The following is a 12,696-nucleotide window of genomic DNA, read 5'->3' on the forward strand; positions in this document are numbered from 1 at the left end:
TGAAATGTTTTTCCAAAACCCGATTTTTTATGAGCATTCAAGAATTTATAAACTATCACTTTTTTCATTAATATTAATTTTTTATTCCACTAGAAAATGGATACCTATGTATATTGAATTTAGAAAAGGGGGGAAACAGAGTTAAAAACAAGGTCTATTTTATGACATTTTATGACAACAGTAATCTGTCATCTGGAAACCATGCCTTGAAATGGTCAAGTAGAGAAACACAGTTTGAGAAAGAAGTGAGTAACCTCTTTCTAAAATTTATAAGGTGTTTACGGGCAATATTTTTGTGATATTTAAAGAAATTTTAATTTACAAGATACTGGATTTTTTACAATATATTCAAAAAGGCATCAAAAGTGTTCAGTGGAATATAGCAAGTTCCTTATGGAAAAGTGAAGTCCTTTTAAGTTTATAGACGACAAGCATGAGGGAATCTTAGAAACATAAAAAAACTTTTAATAGTTGGGATTGCATTTCTCTATTTGTTACCACAGAATGGGATGTAACTAGAGGATTTATTTGGAAGTTTTGATAAAGGATTAGACAAGTTCACAACCAAAATATCTGTAAGTCAATACTAAAGAATCCTTTGACTTTTAAAACACTGCAATGTTTGAAGGTTTCAGAAGGAACAGACAACTAGAATTTGCTAAACTAATAATCTCTCCCTAAACAGTCTCCCTTTTTCTGCTCTCAGACAGTTGTAGGCAGGATGCACAATTTTTCTCTTTTAGAAAACATTACATCCACTACACAATTTCTTTCCCATCCCTATTTTTGCCTCAGTGATGTATATCCCTGCTATACATAACTTAATACATTTATTTTTTTAATGAGATTACTGGATGATTAGCATGATTGCTAAAGGAGACTGATTTTGAAGCAGAAAATCCTATCAGTTGATGGATTCGAACTAAAATCAATTTTTGTTCAACTTAATACACTGAATCAAAGGAGCAGTACTTCTGATTAAGAGTAAACATGCACACAGAGAAATTGTAAATCAAATTCTTCCTTTTTGGAAGGTATTGCTGTTATTAAAGTTTAGTGTACCATGAAATAAGACTTTACTTTCTTTCAAACCTTTCTGGCAACCCTTGTTATGAAGTAGACGCTTATACATGAAAGTTTTTATGCCAGGAAGAGACCTTAGAAAAACTATTGCATGCTGTGACTCAAAAAATAAAGTGAATCATCAAGATTACAAATGAAAAAAGTTTACAAAATCATTCAATTCTTCACATTGCTGCTGCACAATGATCCTTAACATAGAATTTGTAATGATATTTTTAGCTTTGATTTCAAAGTTGCTTGATCAGAAAGTGCAGCATTTTTCACATGAAGCTGTTGCTCTGCTTGCCAAAAAGACTGCCTGATGCATAGCTTAAAATTCCAATTCTCTATTTCTTGCTCCAAGTCACAATTCACTTATGCAATTTTAAATCATGTTTTTCTTCTACCTAACATCCTAATTTGTACTGGGATAGAATTCTTTCTGAACAAGTCCACCTAATCACCTGTAGAAAGGTTGTTCAGCAGACTGACACAGAAGATACTTTGAGCATTCATATAGCAAATAGTACAGAATTGCTTGTAGCAGTAGTTAGTGGGCTCAATATTATAGGGAAACCGAGGTCAATATATTTGTATTATGTTGTCTCTTTTGCAAAATCTTAATACTGAGACTTCTGTAGGCAGTCACATCCATGACATTTGTGTTGGCTCTTAATCCAGGATGAAGGCTGAGGCCATCTAAAGTCAGAGGTGTTGGAGGAGCAGAGGTTATGCAGATGGGTCTCCAGGACCTGACATTGTTACTGCCCCTTGCAAAAGCAGTGTCTGGAAACAGTGAGTGACAGGGAACATTATTAGGGGTCCTTCACAAGAGTTTTTACTTACATTTGTAGCTCATCCATAAACTAGTAGTTTTTTCTCTTATAGTTGTGAAATGTTAAATATATTTTAATACCCCAGTGAGTCTTCTGTGGTTTTAAGACTCTTAGTGTATTAAGATATTTCTCTAATAAAGATAATCTCAAGCATATCTAGTCATTTTTTACCACTGAAGGTAGGATTGTTTACTTAATTTTTTCGTGGAGCCCTTTACAGTATTAGTTAAACTTCAAGTGTTTTTTTACATTACGTGTAGCAATTTATTCATAAATTACCTAGCTGAAAAAGGCAGCAATTCTAAAGTTGACACAAGTTGGGAGCTTCCTTTTATAAAGAAAAAGAATTCCAAAGTATTTTACAGTATTTTCAACATTAGGAAGAAGAAAAAAACCATTGAAGGCCATTCTTTGCTTTTTCAATCTGGAAAAAAGCCCCTGATCTTATTATTATCCGAAGAGAAAGACTGGATAATACACAAGAAAATAAATGTTTAATGGGTATTTCCCCCAAAATAAGAATTGATTGGATCAATGTACAGGGTCTGGTTGAGATAGAAATAATCCTCTTCATAGAAGTTACAGTGCTGTGGTTTAGATTTGTGACCAAAGCCATGTTGCTAACTCAGGAAAGTTTTGGCTGTTGTTGAGCAGCGCTTGCACAGCATCATGGCCATCTCTGTTTCTCATTTTCCCCTGACAGTGAGTAGGCTGGAGTGGAAAAACACCTTGGAGTGTACAGAGCTGGGACAGCTGCCCCCAAAGGACCAAGGAGATATTCTATTCCATATGCAATTATATAGTCAGCCATAAAATCCTGGAAAGAGTTTTCTAAAGTAGCTGTTGCTAGAGACCATATGGCCATTGGCAGGAGGTGAAGAGTGCCTTTGTATTACTTGGTGTATTTTTTTTTTTTTGTAATCCACTAATTTGTCCTTATCATGACTCAGCAGTTTTCTATCATCTTCCTTTCCAATTCTCTATGTATATCAAATTTCAAGAGATACATACCATTTTCTACTTTCATGATTTTCTCTAGAAAAGCAAGAGAACAGTGCAGAAAAGTTTTAAGTTTCCTCATTTGTAATTATCATACTTTTGGATTAACTTGCCATGCATGTTTGAAGTTGTAATGCTAACTTTAATATACATGCAGACAAAAGTCTTTGAGATTTATGTAAATAAAAATGCTGCTGGAAAAGTGCATAATAGCTCATTCCTCTAGTGGACATGTAATTGCTCAGACATTGTGTATTCAAGCTGTGCACCATGATGTAATACTGACTGTGCATTCTGTAATGCACTGGCATCTATACCTTCTGTTTGTTCAAAATGCTCCCAGAAGCACAGTAAGATTTAAAATTTTAAACCTAATCTTTATTATCTGTTAGAAATTGGACGTAAATGTATTAGGAGAAAATAAAGCTCTGCAATTTCTACTTCAGTGAGATTTCATTATATTATTCTTATAGAAATAAGCATTTAGTGAGTTTTGCACTGAAAGACTCAAATATATAAAAGATTGGTAAATTAAGAAGATGTAAAACAAGATACAATGATTTTTTAAAAAATCTTGAAATAGATACACATTTTAATTACAGTTTTTAAATTAAAATAATTAAATGAAGAAGGAAGAAGAAAATTCACACAATGACACTGAAAATCATTCATTATACATCAACACATACTATGTATATATACTTGTCCCCAAGTGCAGGAGAACGAAAAGGTGGAATCCAAAAGTATCCTCCAAAAATAGGAAGGAAGAAAGGACAAATGAGAAGAGCAACAAACTTTGAAAATCTCATTAAAAAGTCTCTTATAAGATTTTGCTGTTAAGGCAGCCTGTGATGAAGAAAGAGAAAGCAATCATGGTGAAGGGACTACATGGAAAATTTCTAGATATTGTAAAAAGATACTTTATTATGTGCAATAGCTTCATAAAGAAAGATTCTTTTTTTAGAATTCCAATTTTCTACCTGTTTTCCAATTTTTCAGTATAGTGCTTCATGTCAGTGGTAAAAGAAATTTTCCTGCAATAGAACAAGAAAAAATTGTCAACTTCCTCTCCTTTTTAAAAAAATGTGCTGTCATTTATAAGGCTAAAAATACAGGGAAGAAAACTGATTAATAGCTCATTTGTAATGCCAATTCAATCCACCAACCCTAGCAGATGACTTAAAAATTTGACATTTTTCTAATAAAAACAACACTGTTTATTTCAAAGTGTCTAATAAGACATTGAGTTACTGCTACCAAAAGTAGACACAAAAGAGTGATGTCTTAAGGAACACTGTAATAACCCATTACAAATCCCCCAGGTCAGGAAATATCTCTGTGACAGCCTTTAGCTTGAGTCTATTCATTTCTAAAAGTACTGTAATGGCAGTAACAGGATGGAAAGGAATGATTATGATACTAACCAGTTATTTTAAAGACTTGTTAAAACCAACATAGCTGTATTTCAAAATTCACCAGTGTTACATTCTTTATAAAGGATTTAATTTGCCAATTGTGACCAATTTTAATTTTATGCTTCTTATTTTTCATATCTCTATATTTTTCTTTTTTTCTGATGCATTATTGGAATGTGTTCCCATGGTTAAGTGCCTCTTGGTTATAGAATGAGCCCATTCACTTCACTTTTAATAGGAAAATTAATAAGATTTACAATGATGTAATCTCTGGCTCTTCTCTACCTTTTTCCATTTCTGACATGAGAACTTAATGTGGAGAACTTAATGTGATAATCAAACTATTGTCTTTTTCTGATGTTAGTATGCTACGCCTACTAAACATAATTTTTTCTATGTTTAATTTATATGTTTAAAATTTGTTTATTCCAAAACTTCTTTTTCTGAAAAGTAGATAATTAATAGGTTATTTGTCCACCACATGTCTAAATACATTCAAATTTCTAATAAAGGTTTTCAAATTATGGTCTGCTATGTTGTTTGGCCACCTCTGATTAAAAAAAAAAAAAATTCCAAAAATGTATTTTTATAGCCAAAACTGAAACACTCTTTATTCTACTGCCATTTCTAAAGAAATATTAACAGTCTTTATTTTGGATATGCTTTATTCTTTTTCTTTGAAATTTCCACTCATTTAATTTTTTATCTACATTTTTGTTCTGTCTTCATGCTTTTCTACCCTTCTTTAAAATAACTTCCTTCTTTGACAACTCACTTTCCAAGTAATCTTCTGGTCCTACAGTGTACTGAAAAATAATTAGTATTTGTTCAGTTTTCATAATCTATGTCTCTACTTGCATAATAAGGAGTAAAAATATTATATAGACAATTCTCAACAAGTAAGAGAATTGTCTTACCAGACCTTCAGCAAAGTCCACTGCTGTTGCTTTATGTGGTTTAATCACGTTTTTTTTCCTTTACTTACCTGTTACTAAAATCAATCCCTTTTTTATCCCCCCAGGTTTCTAGTACCATATGGTGTTCTAATCAGATGAGAAATGAAGGATCATATTTGGATTTCATATTATCTTTAAAATTTACAAAAGAGAGACTAGAAAATATATGATTGATGACAGGGAATGTCTATGTACTCTGCCTCTGTCCAACAGATTGCTTATCAGCAAATTCTAAGGAGTAGTTCAACCCAAAAATTTTGCTTGCTACTGCCTGCCAATCTTAATTCTATGAATGACATGAATAGCAAGCCAATGTATGTCTGTTTTTATTTTCATATTTGTCTTCCTAAATTTTACTTAAAAATCTTTTACAGTCCTGAGCAAATACATACCTGAATTTGTGTGGCACTTGAAGTCATTCTCTTTTTAATAAAGTCATTGAACTTACTTTCTGTAACAAATTAGTTTAACTCTAAAATAAGAATATTGAACTGAAGAGCTCTTTATTTAATCCACTGTCATATTACGCAATGGGGGATCAGCTCGTCCTCTCATCTCCTTATTCTTGACACACAAAGTCTGAAAGCATGCAATACCTCCAGATGTAACTGAGGAAGAATAGCAACATTGCCCACTGCTTGGGCTGATTTTATTGGGAGCTTTGTATTTCACTGATCTTTTTTTCAGAGATGTTAAGCTGAAAATCTGTGTAATTCATAAGTTAGGTAATTCATATTAATGATTCCTATTGTTCTTTATACTTTTGTCATTGGTTTTGTTTGTTGGGTTTTTTTCCCTTCTGATCTGCTAGCAGCAATGCTTTTACCCCAATTCTAAGTGGCATAAACTATTTCAATTAAGCAATTTCTTACTCTCATTTTTCATTATCCATAAGAGAATTGTAAATACCACAGGATTTGCATATTAATTACAGGAAGATGTTATATAGGAAAGGGTAATAAATTACCCATGCCTAATAACAATCAAATTATGTTATATAATACGTATCACCTTCTCAACAGCTCTTGACATCATCTCAAAAGAATCAGCAAACATTGACAATTTCACAGTCCTCATGGGAAAATGAAAATTGATAAGAGATATTATTTCATAAATTTTTCATATTTTTTCCTACTCTTGCAGTTATTTTATTCTGCAAGAGTAAAGCATCATTAGTTGTTGTTTTAACGCATCATACCAAAAAATTATAAGATAGCCTGACACATTTCAAGACAGCAATCACAGTCAGAGTAAAAACTTATTCTGTGTTTTCTTAGTGTAAATAAGAGAGATTCTGAAGATGCCTGCTGTGATTACTGTGGTACAGTAATCAAACTTCTTCTGTAATAGCTGTAAGTCTTCCGGTGAATTAGTGTAAAATGTATAGAGTATGTCTCTGTTTTTCCTTAATCCTTTTTCTCTAGTTCTAATCTATCTTTTAGTGGAACTGAAAAAATATTCTTAGAGTATTGGAAGATGTATCTAGCCATTGTTGCCCTCTGCATAGGCTAAAGGGCTTTTTTTTTTAAGAAAAACACTGTAGAGCAACAGTTCTCTTACATCTTCTCATTTAAGTGTATGGCTTAAGATTCAGCTTGTCCAGAAAGCAGTAGAAATGGTCATTGAAGTCAAGTAGCTAAAAGAGACATGGTGCACTCACTAGCCCTCATTGGGAGAAAGAAATTCTAGATGGGGAAGAATGGAGAGAGAAAAAGTTACAGAAAGGTCAGATTTACTCCTTTTGAAAGAACCTTGATCAGAACTTCTGTTCTGCTGATTTGTGCTATATTCAAAAATAGATGAAGAACCTCTGAAAAGCAATGGTCTGAACAGATCAAGTGACCTCAGCCACGCCTCATAATGGCTTCTCTTCAAGACCCTTCACCATCTTTGTTCCCCTCATTGGACACTCTTAAATGTCTTTCTTATATTGTGTCACCCAAAACTGCACATGGAACTGGAGGTGAGCCTGCCCCAGCGCAGGACAGAGCGGGACAATCCCCTCCTTTTCCCAGCTGCCCATGCTGTGCCTGATGGGCAACAGTCCAACCCTCAGGACAGGGTTGGTTCTCCTGGCTGCCACAGCACTGCTGGCTCATGTTCTGTGAGTGCTGCTTCCAGTGCTGCTTCCAGTGCCTCATTCCCCATCTGTACATTCATCTAGGGTTTCTCTGACACAGATGCAGAACCCACCACTTTTCCTGGCTGAATTTCATGTGACTGGTGTTTGCCCAGTACCCTAATTTTTCTTTCTCTCTGCAGAGACTCTCTGCCTTTGAGGGAGTCAACAGTTCCTCCCAGTTTAGTATTATTGGCAGACTTAGTATTCCTTAAATTCCTGTGTCCAAGTAATTTATGAAGACGTTGAAGAGCACAGGGCCGAGGATGGAGCCCTGTGGAACTCCACCAGTGACAGGTCACCAGTCTGATGTCACCCCATTCACTATAACCTTTTGCATCCAACCCTTGAGCCAGTGGCTCACCCACCACATGATGTGTTTACCCAGCTGTGTGCTGGACATTTTGTCCAGAAGGACTCTGTGAGAAACAGTATCAAAAGCTTTGCAGAAAGCCAGAAATATTACATCAATTGACTTCCCTTGATCAACAGTAGGTTAACTTGTCCTAAAAGGAAATGATGTTTGATAAAGAGGACTTTCCCCTCATTAAGCCATGACCAATACTGTACTGTTTTTCAGGTGTTTTTCTATAACTCCCAGAATAATCTTCTTCATTATTTTATCAGTTGCAGAAGAACCTAGAGTGTTCAAATGAAAATGCATACTCTAAAATCTGTTTGTTTGGCTACAGCTTCAACTGTGGTATTTAGAAAGGATTCAGAGCAATTTCAGAGCTGTAGCTTGTGGTTAGGCCCAAGTTACAGAAAAGTAGAAAGGAGCAGAAGTGAAGTATAGAACTGTCAGGTCTAACTTGAGGTATTGCAAAAAAAATCTGAAGAAAATGGGAAGTTGAACTATTTAAAAGCATCGGAAGCAAACAAAAATCTGACAGTGCCTAGGTAACATGATCCACCATGGACCTCCATGGGCTGCAGGGGCACAGCTGCCTCACCATGGGCTACACCAGGGGCTGCAGGGGAATCTCAGCTCTGGGGCCTGGAGCACCTCCTGCCCCTCCTTCTGCACTGACCTTGGAATCTGCAGAGCTGATCCTCTCATTCTTACCCCGTTTTTCCCTGGCCAAAATAACCTCTGTGCAATTAGTTTTTTCCTCCTTAAATATGATCACAGAAGGATTACTGCCATTTGCTGATGGTTTTGGCCTTGGCCAGCCGGGGGTTTGTCCTGGAGGCAGCTGCCATTGGCTCTGTCAGACATGGGGGAAGCTTTTGGCAACTTCTCAGAGAAGCCAACCCTGTGAACCCCCACCCTGCTACCAAAACCTGGCCAAGCAAACCCAATTCACATGCCAAGGTGATGATTTTCCCTCCTTATTACTCCTTATTTTGTTCAACACAGCTATTATTAATTGCATATTTCTTAAATTTTTCACATTTTGTGTAATTCTTTCAGTAAGTGCAATTTTTATATTTGAAATTCCAGAGGACCCAAGCACAAGCAGAATTTCACTATGATAGGTGTTGAATGACAAACAACCACTCTATCCCAAAATCAAATGAATGAAATGGTTTTATATATACTTATTATCACATTCAGTACATATAAGGATAAATTGGCAAACCATTATGTATGAATCCTAATGACAATGAAAATATTGTCCAGGTTTTACATGAATTTATTAAATTCTGACATTTGTCTTTTTCTTTCTTCTTTCTTTTTCTTTCTTTCTTTCTTTCTTTCTTTCTTTCTTTCTTTCTTTCTTTCTTTCTTTCTTTCTTTCTTTCTTTCTTTCTTTCTTTCTTTCTTTCTTTCTTTCTTTCTTTCTTTCTTTCTTTTGTTTAAGCTTTTCTTAGATCTAATTTTAACAGGAACCATAAAACTTTTTCCCCAGAAGTACTATTTGTTCAATAAGAGTGAATGAATGCACATCAAATCCTGCTGGCTCTGACAATAACCCTTAATGTGAGGTTCCAGTTAATAGTTTCAGATGTACCTGCCATCCAGAATATAAGGAGCCATGTAGTGAAATTGCCATAAATCACTGTGTGGCTGGACTATGTCAGAATGGATCACAATTCAGTGATCTCCCTGGAGAATTTAAGTGTCACAGCCTGACTAGTAAAAATCACTTTTGTCATGAGGCATTTGGGTTTGTCAAAAAGAAATGTCTCAAGAAAGCAAATGTGGCATTTAAAAAAAATTAAATATTCTGTTGTGAAATTTTCATTATCTAAACTATGAAGTATCTTTTGTATATCTGTAAGAAAAAAAAGAAATCAAAATGTTGTCATTTCTTTTTGTAGGAAATGTTAAGTATTGTTAAGCAATCCGACTGAATCTGTTTTGAAGTGAAACCTTATACATAACCAGATGTATAATATTAAAATTGACCCCTGAAACCACTACCCTTTGTTCTTCAACTTAGTATAGTGACTTTTTAAAGTAGATCAGATTGCTCAAAGCCCAATAATCCATGCTGTAATACTTCAACAATTAATTCAAAACATAGAAATAAAAACACACATAGGTTAAGACCTTTATTTCAAATCTATAAAGTTATGAATAATAATTTTATTTCATCAAGGAAAAAATACCTGTTGGCTTTTCTATATTCATTATCTCTATTTTGATGAAAGTTAAACATGCAACAACTATAGCTATATCTGTGCATAGCTGATACCATCATTGATCAACATTTTCATTTTATTTCTTTATACTAATATTTTATATTAGGTTTATGTAGTATTTCATTATGCAGATGTTAAGAGCTATTTACAAAGGCAAAATGAGAGACTTAAATTTTTAATGGCACTCAACAAGAAGGAAAACTTCAGCTGTGCAAGAATGTTGCATGGCTGGTGTTTAGGATGGAATTGAAACACAGCTTAAAGTCACCTTTCTGCATCTACTGATTTAGAAACGAAAATGACTGCATGTGTAGGGCAGTTTTAATAAGCATTGCCTTGTATTTATGCCTCAAGGGGCTGTTCAACAAGCCAGAATTTGTAAAGTGCAGCATGTTCCAGTAATTTACCCTGATGGTCAGAAGCTGCTGTCTTCCCTCATGTAACAAGATGTTCTAAAGTTAAAAATTCTTCCAGATCAGAAGGTCTTCAGTCATGCCTTAAGAACACAGTTTCCATTTCCTCTAGTTTAAAGACTAGGTCCATGCAGTACTGAACTTATGAAATTTTGTAATTATTTATTATAGTCAACTGCACTTAATAAACACTATTAAAACTAGGTTATGTTTAGTTTTGAAAGCTATCAGAGCATACAGTAGGAATGCAGATTTATTTGAACATCTTTGACCAAAGAGTCTTCCTCTTTGTCTAAAAATTTGACTAACACAATGTCAGATATGAGGAACCTCAATGGTACACTGGAATCTGTCATGGCAATACCTACGCTGCTGAAGCATGGCATTTCTTTATAAATATATTTTTAAATTAAATGTGAAGTTCAGATCTTCAGCCAGACTTAGTATCTAAGTTTGTAAGACACTGGAATTCATTATGTTTAACTCACTTAACCAAATCTCTGGTTTAAGTCTTTAGTGGCTTTCCATGCTGCACTTGTTAAATTATAATAAATTGGTCTAGTCTGTTTTGATCTTTGTTGCACTAAAAATATTTAGAAAATTTTAAGTGCTCAGCTAATAGGAGACCAGAAAACTGTACTTCTTATGCTTTAGCTCACTAAGTTTTTATGACCAAACCAAAACGTCTAAAATTTGAAACTTTTTGTTTATATTCAGCATTTGGATACTAACTCCACACATATGGATTGATTTTTCAACTGCTTTATATCACATAGTTAAATATATTAATGTGGTTTGAAAAAGAATCAGTCTAACAAAGAATATTTTCTTGCAACTATTTATTGTGTATGTTCAAAAACAAAAGTTCTATCATCAATGAAAATTATTATTTCCTTGATGCCCATTGTATTTTGAAGGGTTTTTATTATAATTTGAAGTATAGCTTTATCATTGACTTTATAACTATGACTTTGTTCCGTTTAGAGTTGTTTGGTATATGAAACTGAAACTTTCAAGGAAATTTGAATATTTTACGCTATTCTAAATAAGATTTTAAAACATAGGAACAGTACACATTTAATTGGCCTGTCACTTGTCTGTTTTCTCAGATTAAATTTAATAAACTTCCTAAGTCTTCTGTTACTCTATTTTTCAACAGGTTTTACTGGTGAGTTGTGTGAAGCTAGTGTTGCTGCCTGCCTATCACAACCATGTGGGGTCTCCAGCATCTGTAAAGACACTGTGGGTGGCTATCTCTGTTTCTGTGCACCTGGCTTTATAGGTAAGTTCATACAAGTGCTGTTTAACATGTTTCAGTCAGTCCTAAACCAGAGAATAGAAGTTTGTTCAAAAGTAGCAACAGATAATTTAGCACTGTGCCTCTGATTCAGGCAGAAACAGCTTTTGTTTCCCGACACACAAAAGTACTTGGCTGAGTAAAAGTATTCAGCTGTAAAAATACTGACTACAAGGGACTATTTCCACTCCAATTACTCTTTATACTATTTTAGACACGGTGTCTGTCTTACACTGATGTGATTTAAACTCCCAGCCATATGCAAGTTGGCCTTAATTTAACTCCTTTGTTAATAGTAAGGCTGAACTAAGAGGGTCTCAACTCCAAATATACATCCAAGATCTTGGGCAGGTTTAACTACTCATGTTTGCATCTACCCTGCAGGCCATTGTCATTTACACTGACTAGATTAAAATTATTTTGGCTATGTCAGCATACTGACATAGTATTTTCAGACGCCAGTGTAAAAGAAAAAAAAATCTTTCTAGATACATATACAGATATTTTTGATCAACTATATGGTGAAATAATCAAGGGCAGTAGGAATTCCCTGAGTGGCAGATCAGCTGTGCTACCCAGATCCATCCTGTCTAACTCCACAGACGTTGAGAGGGCTCCAAAAGCAGGAATAAGATGACACTTATATCTCCCTCAAGGGAGGACACAGACAACCAGAGGAATTGAGTCCTCCTGTGTCAAGGAGGACAGAGACAACCAGAGGAATTGAGATCTTGAGAAGACTGCATATCTCTTAACTTGCTGTTCTGATCTTTAAAACAAAGCCACAAATTAATAAATTAATGAAAAAAAAATAGAGAAAGAGCATATTATTTTATTTTTTTTCCCTTGGAAACCATATTTACATTTGCAATGTTTTATGAAAACTCAAGGCTTTCTTGCCCTTAAAATATGAAAATATGCAAGTTTTTGATTACATCTGTAAGGACTCTATAAAATCTTTGTTCAACATTGTATTCATTTTGCTTTTGTCCTTTAATCAAAAAGAAATA

The 12,696-nt window shown here is 34.4% G+C and overlaps 1 protein-coding gene across 1 annotated transcript in view; it reads left to right on the forward strand.

Moving 5' to 3' along the window:
- The window catches only part of EYS (eyes shut homolog), a 723,503-nt gene that overhangs the window by 219,398 nt on the left and 491,409 nt on the right, over window positions 1-12,696 (forward strand). The window contains 1 exon segment of the mRNA XM_066547467.1: window positions 11,549-11,671. Coding sequence (XP_066403564.1) covers window positions 11,549-11,671 — 123 coding nt within the window.

The sequence above is a fragment of the Molothrus aeneus genome, chromosome 3, assembly GCF_037042795.1.
Source record: "Molothrus aeneus isolate 106 chromosome 3, BPBGC_Maene_1.0, whole genome shotgun sequence".
NCBI classification, from domain to species: Eukaryota; Metazoa; Chordata; class Aves; order Passeriformes; family Icteridae; genus Molothrus; species Molothrus aeneus.